Source organism: Anas acuta, chromosome 2 (genome assembly GCF_963932015.1).
Source record: "Anas acuta chromosome 2, bAnaAcu1.1, whole genome shotgun sequence".
NCBI classification, from domain to species: domain Eukaryota; kingdom Metazoa; phylum Chordata; class Aves; order Anseriformes; family Anatidae; genus Anas; species Anas acuta.
Window position 1 is genome coordinate 17,315,997 of NC_088980.1, and position 21,792 is coordinate 17,337,788.

Genomic DNA, 21,792 nt, shown 5'->3' on the forward strand with positions numbered 1-21,792 from the left:
AGCAATTCTCAATGTCTTGGCCATTGACCAAGGCGATCGGCTCCGGGGCAGACACGTTCTGCAGCGGAGCGGGGGATCCGGCCAGGAAGGGCTCATTTTCCGGCATCGAGCCTACTTCAGGGAGCCGCCAGGACCCGGCAGCCCTCGTGAGGGAGGCTGACGAGGCGAAGGCGGAACCAGCAGCGCCCCCTCCCCGGCCGTTCAAAAGCTGCCCCTAGGGAGCGCGAGCGACCAGGAGCGCGTCGAACAGGACAGGCAAACAGGGCGTGGCGCGTCAGAAGGGAGTAGCGCGGCAGTTAGCGCGGCAGTTCGCGCAGGCAGGGCGAGCAGGAAGGGCGGAGAGCAACCCCCGCCCACACGAACACCTCTTAATGACAGCCGTTAGCTAGGTGATAATGGTCTCCACCAGGCACGGTGCGCTCTCCAGGAGGTCGGTACACACCCAGACCGACTGCCCGTTAAAGAATGCGGCGGTTCAGGTCACCGGATGCAGGGAGTGTCAGAGCCTGCTGCTGCCATCGGCGGGAGGCAGAGACACTGCGTGCGTGAGGTGCGAGCAGGTGGAGGACCTGATCCGCATGGTGGCGGAGCTCAAGGAGGAGGTGGAGAGGTTGAGGGCCATCAGGGAGTGTGAGCAGGAGATAGACTTGTGGAGTAACTCCCTGCAGGGCCTCAAGGAGAGGTATCGAGGTGAGACACCCCAAATGGGGGTGGACCCCCTGCCCTGTCGCTGTCGGGCAGAGGGAGGGGATCTGGGAGTTGAGGAGGAATGGAAACAGGTCTCTGCTCGACATGGCAGGCGATGCCCTCCCCTTCCAGCCCCACCTTCCCAGGTGCCCTTACGAAACAGGTTTGAGGCCCTGGAGCTTGACAGACCAGTAGCTGAGGAAGAGGTAGCAAGTGTTCCCAGGAGGAAGCCTAGGGCGAGGAGGTCGACTCCACGCCTCAGGACTGCCTCCATCAAGAAAGACAGGAGGGTTATTGTTGTGGGAGACTCTATCCTTAGGGGAACAGAGGGCCCTATTTGTCAGCCTGACCCTACCCGTAGGGAAGTCTGCTGCCTCCCTGGGGCTCGGGTGAGAGACTTGGCCAGGAAAGTCAAGCGCCTGGTACGGCCCACTGATTACTACCCGCTACTGGTCTTTCAGGCTGGTAGCGATGAAGTTGCAACGAGAAGTCCGAAGGCGATCAAAAGAGACTTTAAGGATTTGGGGCGACTACTTAGAGGATCAGGGGCGCAGGTTGTGTTTGCCTCTGTCCTTCCGATAGGGGGGATCGAAGCTGAAAGGTGCGCTGTTCACATAAACTCGTGGCTTCGAGACTGGTGTGACCGGCAGAACTTTGGGTTCTTTGATCACGGGAAGGTCTATGCTACACCGGGCCTCATGGCACCGGATGGGATGCGCCTCTCTCAGAGAGGGGTAAGGATCTTTGGTCAGGAGTTGGCAGGGCTGATAGATAGGGCTTTAAACTAGAGTCGAAGGGGGAAGGGGCTAAAACCAGGCACGCCAGTGAAGACCTAAGGGATGGTACGCTAGAATCAGAGGGGCTGTGTGCCAGTGAGGTCCTTCGGTTAGATCCACAAGGTGCTGGGTGTAAGGAGACGCACCTGAAATGCTTCTACACGAACGCACGCAGTATGAGGAATAAAATGGATGAGCTAGAAGTCCTGGCCCAGTCCCGCAACTACGACATCATCGGCATAAGCGAAACCTGGTGGGATGAGTCCTGTGACTGGGGTGTTGCGATAGATGGTTACAGGCTCTTCAGGAGGGACAGGCAGGGTAGGCGAGGTGGTGGGGTGGTGATGTATGTGAAGCAGGGGCTGGACTGTGTGGAACTTCAGGTCGGCGATGGCAAAGTTGAGAGCCTCTGGGTAAGGATCAAGGGATGAACGAATAAAGGGGATGTCATTGTGGGAGTCTATTACAGACCGCCTGGCCAGGACGATAGCGCCGATAACTTATTCTTTACAGAACTAAGAGAGGCCTCGAGATTAACTCCCCTTGTCCTTATGGGGGACTTCAACTTGCCAGACGTTAACTGGGAGTGCCACACGGCTGACACGAGCAAGTCCAGGAGGTTCATGAAGCACCTAGATGATAACTTCTTGGCGCAGGTGCTAACGGAGCCAACTAGGAAAGGTGCCCTCCTAGACCTGTTGCTAGAAAACAGAGAGGGTCTGGTGGGAGATGTGGTGATCGGTGGCTGCCTCGGTCATAGCGACCATGAAGTGGTTGAGTTCAAAATTTACGGTGACAGAAGGAAAAGTGCCACCAAAACCTCATCCCTAGATATGGGGAAAGCGGACTTCAGGCTGCTCAGGGAACTAGTCAGCAAGGTCCCCTGGGAAACTGCTCTTGAAGGCCTCGATGTCCACCAGTGCTGGTCATTCTTTAAGCGATGCCTCCTAGAAGCACAAGATCAGGCAATTCCTAAATATCGCAAGTCAGGCAGGCGGGGCAGGAGGCCGGCGTGGCTAATCAGGAACATTCTAATGGAGATTAGGCGGAAACAGAGAGTGTTTCGCTACTGGAAGGAGGGCCAGGTGTCATGGAAAGAATACAGGGATGCTGTTCGTGTTTGTAGGGAGAAAATTTGTGTGGCTAAAGCACACCTAGAGTTGAAGCTGGCTGTGTCTGTGATAGAAAATAAAAAGGTTTTTTTTAGATACGTGAATGGAAAAAGGAGAACTAAAGAATACATAGGGCCGCTCCTTGATAGGGAAGGTCTCCTCACAGACAATGACATAGGCAAAGCAGAGACGCTTAACGCCTTCTTTGCCTCTGTCTTCAATGCCGATGATGGGCTTCGGGACCCAGGGTGCCCTGAGCTGGAGGACCGGGACGGTGGGGATGACAAACTCCCAACCGACCCTGAACGTGTGCGGGGTTTGCTACTCCACCTGGATCCCTACAAGTCCGTGGGTCCGGATGGGATTCATACCCGGGTGCTGAAAGAGCTGGCGGACATCATCGCGGAACCTCTCTCAATTATTTTTCAATGATCCTGGGAATCTGGAGAGGTCCCGGTAGACTGGAAGCTGGCAAATGTTGTGCCGATTTTCAAGAAGGGTCAGAAAGAAGACCCTAGCAATTACAGGCCTGTCAGTCTCACGTCAGTGCCTGGTAAAATCATGGAGAAGATGGTTCTCGAACGTATTGAGGCGCACCTGGGACAAAGCAGTCATTGGTCCCAGCCAGCATGGGTTTGTGAAGGGTAGGTCCTGCCTAACTAACCTGATTTCCTTTTATGATAAGATCACCCATATGGTGGACCAAGGGAAACCAGCTGATGTGATTTTTTTGGACTTCAGCAAGGCTTTTGACATGGTTTCCCATAGGCTCCTACTGGACAAAATGTCCAGCATACAGCTAAATAAAAACATCATACGATGGGTGAGCAATTGGCTAATGGGCAGGGCCCAAAGGGTTATGGTGAATGGGGCTGCGTCAGGCTGGCAGGCGGTCACCAGTGGGGTCCCTCAAGGCTCCATTTTAGGACCATTACTTTTCAATATTTTTATAAACGATCTGGATGTAGGAATAGAAGGTATTTTGAGCAAGTTTGCTGATGACACCAAACTTGGAGGAGTTGTGGACTCGAATGAGGGTGGAAAGGCCTTGCAGAGGGATCTGGATAGGTTGGAGAGCTGGGCGATCACCAACTGCATGAAGTTCAATAAGAGCAAGTGCCGGGTCCTGCACCTGGGACGGGGAAACCCTGGCTGCACATACAGACTGGGCGATGAGACGCTGGAGAGCAGCCTAGAAGAGAGGGATCTGGGGGTCGTGGTAGACAGCAAGTTGAATATGAGCCAGCAGTGTGCCCTGGCAGCCAGGAGGGCCAACCGTGTCCTGGGGTGCATCAAGCACGGCATCGCTAGTAGGTCAAGGGAGGTGATTGTCCCGCTCTACTCTGCGCTGGTGTGGCCTCACCTCGAGTACTGTGTGCAGTTCTGGGCACCACAGTATAAAAAGGACATGAAACTGTTGGAGAGTGTCCAGAGGAGGGCTACGAAGATGGTGAAAGGCCTGGAGGGGAAGACGTACAAGGAACGGCTGAGGGCACTGGGCCTGTTCAGCCTGGAGAAGAGGAGGCTGAGGGGAGACCTCATCGCAGTCTACAACTTCCTCGTAAGGGGGTGTCGAGAGGCAGGAGACCTTTTCTCCATTAACACCAGTGACAGGACCCGCGGGAACAGGGTTAAGCTGAGGCAGGGGAAATTTAGGCTTGACATCAGGAGGGGGTTCTTCACAGAGAGGGTGGTTGCACACTGGAACAGGCTACCCAGGGAAGTGGTCACTGCAGCGAGCCTGTCTGAATTTAAGAAGAGATTGGACTGTGCACTTAGTCACATGGTCTGAACTTTTGGGTAGACCTGTGCGGTGTCAAGAGTTGGACTTGATGATCCTTAAGGGTCCCTTCCAACTCAGGATATTCTATGATTCTATGATATCTGTTCCCTTAATAAATTACATATCTTTTCAACTTTGTGAAACTGTCATAGTGAAAGTCCTAGGTAGGGCTCTGAAACAGGCAACCATTGACTCTCATGAGTATCTATATCCATAATTCTTTACATATAAAGTGTTGACCAAGTCTGGGACTAGGATTGGATCCAACCACACCTTGACTCCTCTCTGAGAAGGAGATTGAAAGTGAAGGGGTCCTTTCTGAACCTCACGACTCAACGGGAGGGTCTCCCTCAGCCATATACCCTTAACACAACAAGTACCTTGTACAACAAGGTGAGGGGAGTGCAGAGAATGTTATTTACCTTCTTTGTAGGTGTTCAGATGAGCTTCTGTCACATAACCTAACACAAGTGACCTGGGCAGGCTACAGGAATGAGCTGAAAGGAACTTCATCTGGCATGCATAAAAAGGAGCGTGGCCAGCAGGTCAAGGGAGGTGATCCTCCCCCTCTACTCTGCCCGGGTCAGGCCTCACATGGAGTACTGTGTCCAGTACTGGGCTCCCCAGTACAAAAAAAAGACAGGGATCTCCTGGAGAGTCCAGCGGAGGGCAACAAGGATGATGCAGGAACTGGAGCATCTTCCCTGTGAGGAAAGGCTGAGAGACCTGGGTCTGTTCAGCCTTGAGAAGACTGAGAGGGGATCTTAACAATGTTTACAAATACCTTAAGTGTGGGACACAGAGGGATTTGCCCAACCTCTTTTCAGTGGTTTGTGGGGACAGGACCGGGGCAGTAGCCACTAAATGGAGCACAGAAGTTCTGCACCAACAGTAGAAAGAACTTCTTCATGGTGAGGGTGACGGAGCACTGGGACAGGCTGCCCAGGGTGGTTGTGGAGTCTCCTTCTCTGGAGATATTCAAGGCCCGTCTGGATGCCTACCTGGGCAGCCTACTCTAGGGAACCTACTTTGGCAGGGGGGTTGGACCCGATGATCTCTTGAGGTCCCTTCCAACCCCTACAATTCTGTGATTCATGAAATTCAGTGGAGACATGCCAAGTCCTGCACAAGAAACAGACTAAGCCCTGCAGTAGTACAGGCTGAGGACTGACTGGCTGGTGAGCAGCTGGGATGAAAAGGACCTGGGAGTCCTGGCAGGAAGTGAACTTAAATAGGTCCTCGGTGCATGCTGGCACTGACAAAGGCTAACAGCATCCTGGACTGCAGCAGCAAGAGCACAGCCTGTAGATCCAGGGAAATTATTCTCTCGATTTACTCACCACTCTTTACACATCTGGAACAATGGTCCAGTTTCGGACACCCCACCTCCACCCACCCAGTATGAGAAACATATTGATAATCTTGAGTGAGTTCAGCAGAGGGCCTTCAAGAGGATTGGCGGCTGGAGCACCAGAGCTCTGAGGAGAGGCTGAGGGAACAGGACTTGTTCAGCCTGGAGAAGAGAGCTTCAGGAGCACCTAATACCAGCCTCTTAATATGTAAGATGTTACCAAAAAGAGAAAGGAAGGCGCTTTATGGAGGTACATGGTGGATGAACATTCACCTGATTATAAGGGGAGAAAAGTCACTATGAGGATAATTAAGGACTAGAACATGTTGCTCAAAGAAGCAGTCGCATCTCCATCCTTGAACATTTTCCTGACTTGACTAGACAAAGCCATCAGCAAACTTGTCTGAATTTGGTATTGATCCTCCCTGAGCAAGAGACTGGACATAGCAACCTTCTGAGGGCTCTTCCAGCCACTTACTTTAATGACGCTATGAATAAAGGCTATTCCTCCCCAACCATTTGATCCTGATGTGTTGTCCCTCTAGGTGAAGTCAGCGCTCCTTAACAAAGCAAGCAAACCATGCCTTTGTTCTGTTATTTCAGAGGTCCCCTTCCTTCCCAGCCAGGTGCTGTGCTGTCCCTGTGTTAGGGTACAACTCGATACTCCATGCACCGGGGAAAACTGCTGGAACTTCCAGGAACATCTGAGAGAGGAATGGTAATTAGGTATAACATAGAGAAACAACACAAGGACCCTGTTCTCATTTTAATAGACTCTAGAAAATGCTTCCTTGCATCTTTGGGGAAAAGTTGATATTTTCTTTTTGGTGTAAAGTAAGGGCAGCTGCTGTATGACTAGGAACATTTAAACTTGGAGAGTGGGGAAGGGCAAAAAATAAAATAGGACAGAGGTACACTTGAGGTTTTGCTTTCTGAATTTTTGGACTATTCTTGTTTATTTTTTGGTCTTTCATGAAAGAAGATTAACAAAAATGGTTACTGTACTGACATTTTTGTTAACATTTTTGCAGAAACAATATAAGGAAAATACAAAGGTTTTCCTTTTTTTTTTTTTTAATAAACCTTTTAAATTCACATCTAAAAGAGTGTTTTAAATATGTTCAGTTTATACATATTTAATAATCATCAAAAAAAGTATCATACATTAAAACTATAATAATGACAAAGAATTGTGATAATACAATGTTATTTACATAGACATTCATCAGTTAGAATGGTGAATTCATCATTTTCATCAAGATTTTAATATGGTTAAAAATATGCAATGTGCCTTTCATATACAAAATTACCAAATAACTGTGTACGTATTAGTTTACCTAATTTCAGTTAAAAATACTGAAAACAAAGGTAAAAGATATTGAAAAGAACAAGTCATGCTGTTGACTGAAAGTAATAAAGCTATAGTGCAACAGTTGAAGAAACCAGTGTGGGGTTTTCTAGGTCAACACAGAAGAATACATTCAGCATAACCAGATGTTCTACTTTGTCTTTGCAATAACATATTCTGAGATACTACAAAGGGTCCAGTTATGCTGAAAACTACACAAAGTGGGCATTCCTGGATGAGAAGATTCCTATAGCCAGCTCCCATGTTCTGCTCCATCATCTGCAGAATTTTGTTCCTCAACAATTTCACCTGCATTGGTTGCATCTCCTAAAACTACTACTAAACTTGACAGAGTGGTGTGAGGATCAAGCAGTTTCAGGAGAGGTATGTCGACCTTTCTTTCTTGAAAGACGCGGTTCTGAATTGTCATAGCTAACATAGAGTCTATGCCTAATGATGAAAGATGTGTATTCATGGTTAGTTCGTCTGGGGTCAATCCAGTGAGCTCACTCACCAGTGAGGTAATATAGTCTTCAGACTTGACTAAAGCAGGACCTTGGTCTTGAGTTTTCTCAGATATTTCAGGCTTGTTCCTGAATTCTTCTGACATAAGTGACCTGAAGCGACTTTTGAGTGTTAAAATCCGAGAAAAAACGTGATTAAATAAAGTTTGAAAATTGAACTTGACAACAGCTTGCTGTCGGTTATTTGTAAGTAAGCTCTTCCTGAGATACTCATGAATTTCATGCACTTGGAGGACATCTATGCCCTTGGATGCCAGAATGTTCTGAATCTGGTCTTGATTGAACAATATGCCGAGGTTCAAAGCACCCCAGTTAATGGATTGGCCTGAAAGCCCACAGTTCCTCCTGTAGAGGCAGAAGACATCTAGGAAAGAGTTTGCAGCTGCATAGTTTGTCTGCGTGGCATTTCCCAGAAAGGAAGTAACAGAGGAGTAGCACACAAAGTAGTCAAGCTCATGGCCTTTGGTAGCCCAGTGAAGATTTACAGTCCCTGCCACTTTTGGGCTCAGAACTTTCTGAAAGTCAGCCAGCTTCAGAACTTCAAGCCGACCATCGTGTAAAACCACAGCACTTTGAAAGACACCTTTGATTGGACTGCCTACAAATAGTTTTACAATGGACTGGAAAGCTTTCTCAACTTCATTGGCTGAAGTAATATCACACTGCACAAACACTATTTTGCTCCCTTCATACTGCTGCTGCAAAGCCTTCATCTCTTCTTGCTTCTCATTACTTGGATTTTTCCTGGAAAGTATTGCAATACACCCTCCTCCATTCTTGGCAATAAATTTCACAGTTTCAAAGCCAAGTCCAGTGAGACCCCCTGCTACTACATAAACAGCATTCTGCTTAAATATCTTCTTCTGGGGTTCATACACTGGTATATCTGAAACCATGGTGATGTTCCTCTGCCTTCTCAGTACAGCAAGTGGGACAGATTTGCATGTAAAATATGACGCCAGAGAGTGCACTCTTTCAAAGTTCTCGTTTTGTTGAAAAACAGAAGCTGGCAGAGATTTAAACCGTTTCATATCTATTGAACTGAGCCACGCATGCATAGTCTTTCGCAATTCCTTTAGAGATGCTTTCTGGAAAATGCTGCTAAGTGTGAGGATATGAAAGCTGATATTTTCATGATCAAATCCACTGACATTCTGAATACATTCAGACTGTTGATTGCCACATACTACCACCACATCTTTAAGAAAGTTCATGTGGGCCAAATCCTGCTGAGACAGTCTGTGTACTGGAGGAAGAACAACAAGGGCATGACATGAATTTATATACTGGAACTCACTGGGAGACGGCCTTGCAAATACTACTTTCCAACCCATCTCTTCTGCTGCTGCAGAAAGAACTTGGCACAAAACTGACAATGGCTCCCTCGAAATAATACCCAAAATTCTGCCATGTTTCCCCTTGGGTAACCTCTGACTTAAGATTTCCCATGCAATTATAAAGTATGACACACAAGGAACATTCTGAAAGCAAGGAAATTTCTTTACATTGAAGCAAACTGTTCCTGGAATCTGAATTCTGGATGACGCAGCAGCTGGATAACATGAAACCACGTGATCTCCAACTTTAACTTTCTTCACATCAACACCTATTGCTGTTACAGTGCCACTGAAATCAAGAGCTAAAAGTCTGTGTTTGTCTATTGCTTGGGAATTCCAGTACAGTGTATTACCAAAGTTCCGACTAGAAACGCTAAGAGGAAAATAATCTTCTGAGTGGAGACACACTTTATCCACTTGAATTTCAATGCTCTGTTTTTCAAGCTGAGTAGCAGTGCTGGTGGATAACTCAGCAGACAAGTCTTTGGCTGTGTACGGATCAGCAGTGTACAAAGTGAATGTTTCTGAATTATGGAGAGATCTTACAGGTTGGCTGTAATCTGAATCTACAAACGGTGTGCGCCTGACTTCAGTCACATAAATTCTCCCTTGGCTGATGTAAAGTTCTGGGTATTCCTCACCTCTGTATTTGATAAGAATGTCTGATAACGCTGAGATGTCCAGGGAGCTGGAAGAGCTGAGGTCAATTAGCTGAAATGTAATTTCTGGAACTTCAACAATACAAGTTCTGGTCATGCCATAGAGTGCAAACGCACAGTTAATGTGGTCTACATTTCTTTCTGTCGTTCTGTAGCTGATAACTCTGATTGAACAGCGGGACCTCTTCTCTCTTAATGCCACAATAACTTGGCGATAGGCTTCACAACACTTTGCCAGTTGGTCTACCATTTTGCTTGGGAACTCTTCGTTTAACTTTTGAATTCCCCACAAGAACAGAATTTCATCATAATCCTTGACTTCTGCTTTCATTTTATTCTCTCTGTGGACTTCCAAGAGGGCTTCCCATTCCTCATACATAACATATCTGGAATAAGGATGCAAGTATTTTCTGAGCTGTTCAGCTATCCCCAGTTTGTCAGCAAACACTAGGACTCTGGGCGTTGCACCTAGATGTCCGATCACCTGTGAAGAAGAGACTTCTACCCACTTGTTTTCAAACATGAACTCGTTGTCTCTGGAAGATGCTTGCTTCATGAAAGTGATGGCAACACGTTTGAGTTCAGCCAAAACGGAGCCGTGTTTGTCCATGAAGCATCCGCAGACCTCTAAGCAGTTCCCAATGGATTTACTTGTTCTCATATAAATCATCATTTCTTCCTCCAGCGGTCGGAGCACCACCAGGCTGCCTATCCCTGATGGAAAGCCTGCTCTGGACTGGAACGTCTTTGAGGTCATGACAGCAGTCATCTGCAGAAAACAGTCTAGCAGCACTGGATGAATACAGTAGCTGTGCATCTCTTGGACAGTCTCCTTGTTCACCTTTATGCTTGTTATAGCTTCCTTTAGTTCTTGGCAATAATGCACATCGCTGAGCTGCCTGAATATGGAGCCGTACTGAAAGCCAACCTGAGACAGTGCTTCATAAACCTCCTCTGTGCTAATCACTGAACTGCATCTCTGATAGACGTCTTGGAAGGAGATGCTGCTTTCTTCCACAACAGCATCAGACGTTTTTGTAACTTGGCCTGAAGCATAAACTGCATTGGAGGACGAGAGTATCTCAAAGGCTGTCACTACGTTATCTGGACTCAGCTTGATATTCAAGACTTGGGAATTCTGTGTGAGAACACACGGTGCTGAAAAGCTGATACTCAACTGGCAAGTACTCAGAGGGACTTTAGGCCTTGAGCTGCTCATCACACAGGACAGACCAAGCTCTACATAAAAAGCACCAGGGACTAAAGCCACACCATTGTTCTTATGCTCGTACAAGTAGGATGTCGTGTCCTGAGAGAGCAGGCAGCCAAATTCTGTGTTGTCACTGTTCATGTCATAAATCAAAGGATGACTGGAGCTGACACTTCTTTGGTTTGCTTGTGGACGGGTAGCTGGAGAAGTGAATTTTTTACGATCAAATTGGTACCGTGGAATGGCCACTGGAACACTTTGATAGCCATTATAAAAGTGCTGCCAGTTGGGATTATAACCCAGTTCAAACAGATTTCCTACCAGGCTAAAGAGTGTCTGATACTCCACATCAGACTGCAAAGAAGAGAACACAGGAGTGGCTTTCCCTAGAGTTTCTTTTATGCTTCGCTGCAATGCTCGGTGAGGACTTATTTCCACAAACACCACATTTTCCCTGTCTCTAGCTGCAGTTTCTATGGCTTGAGTGAAAGCAACAGGCTCGCGAGTATGCCGGGCCCAGAATTTGCCCTGAATGAAGTCATTTGCAGAAGCAGCCATCCCAGTCAGCGTTGAAATTACTTCAATTTCCCCCTTCTGTTTTTCTAAAGGCTGTATGGTCTCTTCCAACTCCCCAAGTATCATATCCATGCTGGGGCTGTGGTAGGCAGCTGGGACATTTAAAACATGAAGAAAGATGTTTCTTTGGCTGAATGTTTGAGCTAAATCTTTCTGGACCGCATCCACAGCGTCCGGATTTCCAGACAAGGTGCACGTAATTGGGCTGTTGAAAGCTGCAATGCACACCTTTCCTGAATAGGGATGCAGACATTCAGCTATCTCTTGAACAGGGATGTTTCCAACCACCAACATCCTGCCACTGGGAGTCTTTGCCTGCAGCCTGCTCCGGTGATAAATCACTTTGACAGCATCTGCCAGGGAAAGGTAGCCAGCAAAATGCGCTGCTGCAATTTCCCCCACTGAGTGGCCAACAGCAGCTACTGGCTTAATGCCCCAGTACTTCAGAAGGGAAGCTAGGGCAACCTGCAGGGTGAAAAGCATGGGCTGGGAGAGTTCCGGATTCAATAACTCCTTCGAGCTGCGGCCTTTTGCTGGCAGGATGCTGATGGGGGCGTGTTTCTGAAAGAGCGCTTCTATTTCCTTACACTTGTCTCTGAACACTGGCTCTGAGCTCAGCATTGCCTCACTGAACTCCTTCAGTGTTACACCATTGCCGCAGAACACAAACACCAGCTGTGGCTCCACCTTCGACATGGCAAATTCAGTGCTTCTTGCTGACATAACCTCTTGCTGCAAGTGTTGGAGAGAGTTTGTGACAAATGCTTTTCGGTACCTGTAGCTGGCATGGCTTCTTCTGCAGGCAGACGTATAGGCCAGGCTTGGGAGAGTTATGGAGTTTCTCGTGCTCAGCTGGTCAGCTGTATCGGCGATTGTCATCTGAAGGGACTTAGTAGATGCTGCAGACAGCAGAACTAATTCCAGTGGCCTCTTAAAGGCAGGAAGAGGCTCTGGCTGCTTAACCTGCCTGACTACAACGTGGGCATTGGTTCCTCCAAATCCAAAGCAGTTGATGCCAGCTACCCTTCCGTACTCACCGGAGTCTTCCCAGGGCTCAACACTTGTGGGAACTGCAAGGTTTAACTTCTCTGTATCAATGCTGCTCATCTCTTCTGAGTAATGCAAAGATGGAACAATCTTTCCGTGATGCATCATCAGAAGCACTTTGATTAACGCTGCTGCTCCAGCAGCTGATTCTGTGTGGCCAATATTTCCTTTCACTGAACCAATTTTCAGAGTGGGAACTTGTGAAGATCTGTTTTTACAAATGACGCTACCTAGGCTTGCAGCTTCAGTAGGGTCTCCAGCAGCAGTTCCTGTACCGTGTGCTTCAATATACTGCACAATGGAGGGGTGGACATGAGTTTCATAAATGCTGCGCAGTAAGTTCTCTTGCTCTATTTGAGATGGCCTTGTGATTGGAGTTATAGACCTACCATTCTGATTTACTGCACTGATATTTATAACACCCCAGATTTTGCTGAAGTCTTCCATTGCCTGTTTCACAGGAAGAGAAAATTACCTTTAATAAGCGCATGCTTTTTCTGTATAGGACAAAAGAATCAAGAACAGACAGACGGTAATACTAACTTTTAAGTTTGTGATGTCTTTCCCATGCTAGGGGAAGTGCATAAATGTTTTCTTAATATTAATATAAAGCTTGACTTGGAAAAGTCTTTTTCTAGTGTAATTATTAGACTGGGAAATACAAAATTCAAGAAAGCAACCAGTCTTCTTTTAGGCTGCTTCACAATCTTACCTTTTTCAGTGGTTTGAGGAAAACAACACCGCAGCCTTCTCCCCTTCCATAGCCATCTGCCTTTTTAGAGAAGGGTTTACTTATTCCCTCTGGAGAGATCATTTTTGCTTTACTGAGAGATACAAAGGTGCTGGGCTCTATTATGCAGTTTACACCACCACAAATAGCTGCTTCACAATCTCCTGGAATAAAGCAGAAACATAGTCATGTTGAGACTTCCAAGATGATAGACAGAAACATTTTAATTATCTTTAAGTTAATGGATTGAAAAGACTGTTATTATAGACCGACTCTATTAATAACACTAACAATTCTTTGAGATATTTTAATTTTCAGGATTGGAATCTGTCACTGAGGTACATCATTGAAAAAGTACCCAATACAGATCTCTAAAACTACATCAGGATATGGTTAAGAAAGTAACACTATTCCTTATAGGTTTTCTTCTACGGGTATGGTGGATATTTCTGAGGCACTAGAACCTTTTAGTTCTATATCAGTAAAGATGCATCTGCAGAAAGTTTTATTAATTCACTGAAGCTATTTTAAAATATGAAGTATCAATCCTAATTTCTTTGCCTACCATCTCTTCGGTCCCATTACCTGATTTAATTGCTCGCAAGGCATAGTGTAGAGCAAAAAGAAACGATGAACAGGCAGTGTCAATTGTCAGTGATGGTCCCGTCAGATTAAACGTGTAGGACACCCGGTTAGCAGCTATGCTCATTGCTGTTCCTGTACCAGCATAATGATTTATTTCATCTGATGATCTGCTTCTTATGATTTCATAGTCTCGATTCATAAGACCTATCAAAATATCAAATATGTGTCACATTAACCTGAGCAAACAAAAGGGATGTACAGCTCTGAGCTTGACAATGATTTTGTTTTTCTGTTTCAGTATTAACCTACATAGCATTAGGACTGCTGTGGTGATATTTTGCTTCTACTCAAAACAAAGGCCAGACTCCCAGCAATTTCCACTGGACCCAGCTTACTCATATATACCTAACACATGATTTTTTTTTTATCTGGAAAAATACAGGTCTGTTCTGCTTGCTTAGCTCATTGTATGACACAGTTAAGGTGTGTGTAGCCTGTTTAGACCCTTGTATCTCAGTTTAAGCAAGGTTGGTTTCACTTCCTGTGATCCACTAAGCAAAGCAGTAAGAGAAAAGAACAAGTTCCATTGTCTCTGAAAAACAATTGTTCCTCTCTCTGGAACACACATGCTTGGAGTACAGGGGATCTCGAGTCTATAGGCATGTGTGGAAAATGCAGTATGTTTATTCAAAATAGGTGTACTGTGTAAGGAGAGCATGTCCGAGACTAAGAGGCAATCTAACGAGTTTGTCTCTGTAGTTTCATCAGCCTAACTATCCCAGAGAACTCCTCTTAAAACAGACACACATTTACACCAGCAAAAACGGGCTAGCTTCTTGACACAATCAGCACTTGGACAAGTGCACCTTGGTAGCATGCTACTATTTACATGAGAATTTCTGCTGGTTTCAAAGGATCTTAACCTTTACAACACCTTAACCACCGTTATACTGCAAAACATGAAGGTGTCGTCGGTCTGAGTTGAGAGTATCAGTCCTGGCAAGGGTTGGTCTAGGTGGACAGTTTAACTTTTTCCTGCGTCAATTTCAGTGCTGCAAGACACTAACACAGACACAGACACCTAACAGTACATACATTAATTATATGATGATCTTCTAGACTAGCCTAATACTCTTTCTCCACCAAAAATAACCAGTTGTGTCATAGTACTGTAGCCTTAAGTTCTCCAATGCCAGAGATAACATATAAATTTTACAAAGGGGCATTCCATTCTTTATGAGGTTAAAATGGACATAATTCACCATGAAATGTTCTTACCAATAAAAACACCTGTTTTGGTGCCACTGATGACTTCAACAGGTACTCCTGCATCCTCCAGTGCTTTGTATGTGCATTCTACCAGTAACTTCTGTTGCGGATCCATTGCTTCAGCTTCCATGTTATTAATTCCAAACAGGTGGTTGTCAAATGTATTAAATCTGTTAAAAATAGAAATCTCTTAGAAAATGGTACAATATGTATACAACATGCATTTATTTCTAGATCCAAAGTACACATTTTTTGTAATGTCATGAAAAGCAAAGACCTAAGTGATGTTGAAACCACAGTTCCTATTTGTGAAATTCAGAAGGAAAAGATTATAGGCCAAGGATGCTTTATTTCCTGCCACAAGATATGTACTTTTATCAGCTATTCCACATTTCAGAGTTCTAAGGCCACCCCTCAAAATTCTTATTCACACGGGTGAATTATCCCACTGGTACCGATAGGACTCCTTCATTATGAAAATAATGAAAATAATGAAAATTGGCAGAGTAAGACTCTTCTGCAATGTCACCATAGGCAACAAATTTTAAATAGCTATTGTCTTCTAAGTTATATAAAGGCAATGTTGACCAATGGCTTTCTAGTTTAAAACCAATAGATATGGGACCAGCTCAGATGCTTCCAAGAGATGCCCATACCCCTCTAATAAGAAATGTAAAATATTTTATGTGTTTATGTGTGGGGGCCGTATGCCCACACTTTCATACAACCAAAGCCAGACTCAATGTTGTATCCCACGATCACATTCATATGGCCTTCCGTCTTTTCTTGATTTCAGTGAAAAATTAAATATCTATTAGGACACTATTTTCTTAAGTAATTCTGGGTCTTACAATCCAAAACTGTTAACTTTTGTTAGGTGTAAAACTTTTAAATGTTATTCTCAGCAGCCAATAAGTTTACTTCTGTGCATGTCAGCTTCTAATTGGAAAAATGGCATGAGGATTTTCAGGAAATGTGGATTTAAAACTAAAGACACTTATGCTGATCTGACTGTAGCTTGATATTCTTAGCACTAGCAATATCTCTCATACAGCTGTGCTCATATCTCTGATATAATTTCACATGAGACATCAGGGCACAACTAAAGGGATACATACTGCAGGTTCCTTCTCCATGTCTTTTCTGTACACTAGGATCTTTCCCCGATGTTTATATATACATAATCCCCCAGTATGATAAAGGACTGACTCAAATAAAAAGAGTGAATAACAGGAAAGAAAGAAAGAAAAAAGTTTATTTTTGAATACGTAACAGTATGAGACTAAGTAAAAGCAGGATTATTATTAAATTATGAATAGTTCAGGTTTACAAGCAAGTGTAACACTCCAATCAAGCATAAGATCCCTTTCTTGACCATCTAGCAAGCAGACTTTCTTATTTTATCTCTGAATTGTCACAGCTTCATTTAAATTAAAGCCAGCACAGGATTAGGTCCTAAGGTCCGGCAGAGCTGGCCAACGTTCAATCTGGAGCTGGACAAGATTCACCAGGCAGTTCATATAGCTCAGAGTCCATTCTCTGCCACCTTCCTCCAGAGTCCGTAAGTGGACATACAAATTCTCTGGCAGGCTGTAGCCCACCTCAGATCTGGTACATACCACCTCGTGCATAGTGCACTTGTACTTGTGTATACCCAAAATGCATACACGTCCGCTGTGTGACAGGTGACATCTCAAGACACGATGAACTTACAAGTTGGATTATGCAACCAAAGATCCTATGTGGCCTGTGAATAAATGTGCTCATAAATGGCATATAACAGGAGCTCCTGCAAATTGATAACTGCAAGTTTGTCGTGTGAGAAAACCTGTCATAAAAGAAAACCTGTTCCTAGGTCCAATTTGTAAGGTCTCCCTGTGGCTTGTACTCTCCGAAAGGCTGGACGCATTCGCCTCGTTACAGAAAAAGTCTGTGCCACAGCACAGGAGCAGACTTACTCATTGAGAAGAGCAGCGCGTGTTGTGCATGCTTTTCCTGGCTTGTTACTGTCTGGATCATACCACTCTTTGGTGTCAAACCTCTCTGGGGGTATTTCTACTGTGCAGTTTATGCCTTCCTCCAGGACTTTCCAGAAATTGTCAATTCCTTCACCTGTTGTACAAATATTTCAAAGAAGATTAAATTATGTGCTCCCTTTCTCCATGTATATGTAGAAAAGTACACGGAATGCTACATGGAACTCCCATGTATATATCTAATTTACTGAAGAAGAAACACCACAGATAAAGAAATGAGTATTCGTTGGTGACAGAAGGATGGAAAGGAATATCTGATCTTAAGCACTTCATGCTTAAATGTAAAGTTACCCCAAAAAATTCTTAACTTTTTTAAAACCCAAGAAGTTTAAAATGTTTTTCCAAGCACGTAAAATATCTCTAGCAAGTTGGCCACCAAAGAATCAGTGAATGGAGTTTAATCCAGTTGGCAGTGAGCCAGCAGTGACTCCAGATGGTCAAGTGAAATGAGGTTTCAGCGAGGAAGGTGTCAGTCTCATTCCTCAGGTGACAAGTGATAGAACACGAGGGAACAATCTCACATTGTTCCAGGGGAAGTTTAGTTTGGATATTAGGAAGACTTTCTTCACAGAGAGGGTGGTCAAACATTGGAATGGGCTGCCCAGAGAAGTGGTCCCCATTCCTGGAAGCATTTAAGAGACGTGTAGACGTGACACTTGGGGACGCTGTTAAGTGATGGGACTTGGTAGGTCATGTTGAAAGTAGGATTTGATGATCATGAAGTTCTTTTCTGACCTAAATGATTCCATGACTCTGTGGTTGAGATCCAGAACTCCAACTATGGGCACTGAGGCTATGTCTATGCTATCCTCTTAGCCCTGAAACCAGCTATCACGGCATCCACACTGTGTCCCACATTTACCCTCCTCCCAGCTTCCACTTCCCTGTGGCTGACCTGTGGCATGGTGGTGCTAACCTCTGGCACGCTGACCAAGGGAGCTCTGATGTGGGCCAACACTGGGGCTGGAGACTGGGATAACAGTAACAATGCCTGCATGACAGCAATCCCACCTAAAGTTAATCATCCCTGGTTAGTCCATCCTCATAGACAGCCAAGGACATTAGTTACACATGGAGTAATTTAAGAGTTCCCATCACTCAACTCCTTTTGAGGCGAGTTCATTAAAAAAGCTCTGAAGATGTGCAGTGCAGGATCAGGACACGTTGCATGTGTTGCATGGAGATGTAACTAAGAACAGTGTATCTGAAGAGAGGCTCTTTACTGGGATGTCTGACCAAAAAATGGCTTGAACCAATTTAGCCTTTAATGCTGCAGTATGAGACTGCTGCTACAGATTTTATAGAGCTTTACTAGAGTACTGACAGCTTCAGAGCAGCAGAAGAACCTAGGGAGCTCTCACAGCTATCTAAATATCTCCTACCATCTAATCTCAGAATGCAGAAACCTCAAATCACCCTTGACACACCCAGTCTGTCTGCATGAGTTTCACTTACATAGCTCAATGCCCTGCCCACCACCAGAACTGCAGGTCTCGCCCTCAGGGGACAAATTCAAACCAACTGATTCTCACCACAGTGTGACCTTTTAAAAAAATCCTACAAGTAGCAAAGCAATGAATTCTACAAAAGTAAGGGAGACATATATTCTTTTACATATACATGTTCTTTTACATGAATTGCTCAACTTTAATAAGTGACGGTGCTTTTCAATGTTCATTCAGCATCCTGCTTTGTATTTACCCAAATCTTACCTCCAGGAAAGTTGCATGCTATTCCCACAATAGCAATTTCACCTCCAGTCTCCATCTCCATTCTCTGGGCTGTACAATACAGGTATAAACGTCAATCAGATCAATCAATTATACATTTCTCATTAGATAAATATTAGTTTAAAGGGTGAATTTCCCACAAGCACATACACTTGTTCAAAGGTAGATTAATCCTGAGTGATGTGCCTTTGGCTGTGATGACAAAGGACACTCTCCAAAGGTGACCAGACCTGCAGGGTATGTTTCTGTCACATTTAGAGGAAAATCCCAGACCAATTCCCCAGACTTCCTTATTCACAGACACTCCCTTTTTACTGTTTAACCTCTGCTACTCCCATCACCAGATAATCTGCTCTTGAGACTTTTCTCTGATCAGCCCTGCTTCGTACTTTGGGAACAGTAGGGAAATACGCATTGACCAAGGCACACTTTCAGCTCGATCATCTCCATCCTTTTCAGAAAATACAGTCCCCAAGCAGACTCTGCAAGTTATTGGTTAAAATCAGACAAGCTAAACAGGCAACAGGTGTCTAAATCACCCTCCTCTGTTTTCAGAGGTTAACCCCTACTGACCATGCTCAAAGACACCAACAGCTATGAGATTGCTGTTTTGACAATAATGAGCATTCTCCCAGTAGCACCACTACAGCCACACAATAACTTCCCTTTCATCTCATTTCTGGCTTCAAAGAGAAAGCTTATTGTTGGGAAGAAATACAAAATGAAAACGCGATATTTTTCAACAAATACAATGGCAAAGAAAAGGACATTACACATCACAAGAAATACCTCAGCATAGACTTTAAAGCTGATTTTTTTAAATTCTGGTAAATGAATTTGGGGGATAAAAATCAGTACAATGCAATTAAGTAGAACTCACTAAGATGCCTACCTTAGAGCTCTTGTTGGACTTAATTCATCCTACAAAGGGAAGAAGGGAAACATTGAAAAGGATTTTTAGCAATGTTTGAGAATTATAAGAATCTTATCTCAGTGATACCACGGTAGGTCCTAAAGGGCCCTTCAGCGTTACTGACTGCAGTGAAGCAGGGATGAGGCTGATTTACAGCCCCAGAGACCATCCATAGCTATGATTTCTAGAGGGTTAGTCTTGAAATGTGAAATTAAAAACCACTGTTCAGAATCATACTTTGAAAAATTTACTTCGCAGTGCCAAGACGGAGTTGGAGGGCTAGTAAAAATAAAGAGACTAGGATATGGTTTTCTAGGTGTAAGTTCTATTTTAAAAACAATAATTCTAAAATGCCATGAAAGTTGTTTCTTCTGGCTCGTTCAAATTCATCTCCATCTAGAAGAATGGAGATCCGTTCCAAGAAGTCAGAAAGAAATACGATCATACAAACATGTAAAAGTATTTGTGACTTAGGATCTTTTTTCCCACACTAGACTCAGATTTTAGTTTCTATTTCTATCAATTTCTTCTTTAATTTCTATTTTGAATTTCAATTTCTATTCCATTGCTATTTCATACTTTAATGTTTATTTAATTTGTAATTAAAATCTGTTTAATTTCTACCTGTGATCTATTGATTTCTATGTTATTTCTATTTCATATTTTAATTTCGCTGCCAACCTGAAGCTGCAAAACTCAACATAGATACTCTTACCACAAAGGTGCTTTGAAACATTTTTTAAGTTAGCATCTAAATAGCATATAATAGAAAAATAAGGGCATTCTGATTTTAAGATAAAATATGTCATTGGCATCTATAGAATTATCCAGTGAGATATTTAACTCTTACCTTATATCATCCCAGTAGGGTGTACTAACAGGATGAGTCCTTGGAAGTCCTTTATATAGGGTTCTAGGAGGTTTCATATTCAAATCCATGCTAAAATGTTGTGAAAATGTGAACGCCTTTTAAAGGAAAAAAATGAGTCATTATCATTAATCAGTAGCTCAGACTAAAGTTCAAAACTCCTTCCTTGGTGTAGTACATTCTTGACGAAATCAAGTTTTATACTAGGATAAAAGGAAAGTCTGTCTTATCTTATGTAATTGCAGATACTTACATAATTGCAGATACTACCCTTGCCATGAGATTGCCCAAAGGGGTTGTAAGAACATGTTTTAAAAGGCTCTGTCTTTAACATAACATGTCAATCTGTTTTGTTATTTATTTCAATAAATCTGAACAACTATTTGAAGCCCTGTTTGTTTCCTGGAGGCACCAACTGTGAAAACTAAGCATAAACTATTAAAACTTGTGTGTCATGTATGATGCTACTGTTGCAGAGCAGTAGTGTTTAAATATTCAAGTATAAAAAGCCTTGTCAAAAGACAAATAGTTACAAAATATTTGAGCTCACCAAGAAATCAAAAGCAATGTTGAGCTCTCCTTCTACATACTCTTTTCTTAAAAGCAGAACTTACATTAGAATACCCAGAAGCAAGCTCTAAAGACAACAAGTCCATCAGACTGTTTGATGCCTTTAGAGCTCTTCCTCATCAGATTTCATATCAACTACTCAAACTCACGTTTCTCCTTTTCTTATTTGCTAATTGAAGTATAACCTTGGATGAGTCATATGTTGTTTGTTACTGTCTTCCCTGGCTGTGGGACCCAATTCTTTCCAAAAATAACAAGACAGCCACTGTCCTGAGGGGGAAAAAAATACTGTCACTGAATAGCCTTGAAATCTGCTCTGAAATCTCAAATTCTGCATTCATTTTCATAGTTGTAAATCTAAGTCAATCACTTTTCTGAATTCTGAGCTTATTGGGACTTATTTATGGACTTCAACTAAATTAACCCACATGCTGTTTCCACAGCGTCATGACAAGGCTGATTCACAAGGTGGTTACTCTGAAGCTAACTTGACAAGCTTCAGAAGTGCGCCCACGTAAACCAAATGGGGTTCAACAAATCCAAGTGCAAGGTGCGGCACCTGGGCTGGGGCAGTCCCAAACATGAGGACAAACTGGGAGAAGAACTCATGGAGAGCAGTCTTGCAGAGAAGCACTTGGGGTTCTGGTGGACAAAAAGCACGACACGAGCCAGCAGTGCGCG

General features: G+C 44.0%; 1 protein-coding gene across 1 annotated transcript; it reads right to left on the reverse strand.

Annotated features, from left to right (window-relative positions):
• Window positions 1-6,632: 6,632 nt before the first annotated feature.
• On the reverse strand, window positions 6,633-20,540 carry LOC137852197 (phthioceranic/hydroxyphthioceranic acid synthase-like). The gene is made up of 8 exons (XM_068673652.1): window positions 20,524-20,540; window positions 19,653-19,681; window positions 18,743-18,811; window positions 16,953-17,106; window positions 15,004-15,164; window positions 13,726-13,929; window positions 13,123-13,304; window positions 6,633-12,860 (listed from the first exon to the last, which is right to left on the reverse strand). The coding sequence occupies exons 3-8, from the start codon at window positions 18,801-18,803 to the stop codon at window positions 7,305-7,307; spliced, it is 6,318 nt and encodes a 2,105-aa protein (XP_068529753.1). The 5' UTR covers window positions 18,804-18,811; window positions 19,653-19,681; window positions 20,524-20,540; the 3' UTR covers window positions 6,633-7,304.
• Window positions 20,541-21,792: the final 1,252 nt, after the last annotated feature.

Bases quoted from the DNA above. Each gene is read 5' to 3' on its own strand.
- LOC137852197 (XM_068673652.1), bottom strand. From the start codon at position 18,803: ATGGAGATGGAGACTGGAGGTGAAATTGCTATTGTGGGAATAGCATGC. The intron at 13,930-15,003 runs GTAAGAACATTT...ATATTTTGATAG, and splicing joins CAAAACAGGTGTTTTTATTG to GTCTTATGAATCGAGACTAT. The intron at 12,861-13,122 runs GTAAGATTGTGA...CCTGTGAAACAG, and splicing joins TCCTCAAACCACTGAAAAAG to GCAATGGAAGACTTCAGCAA.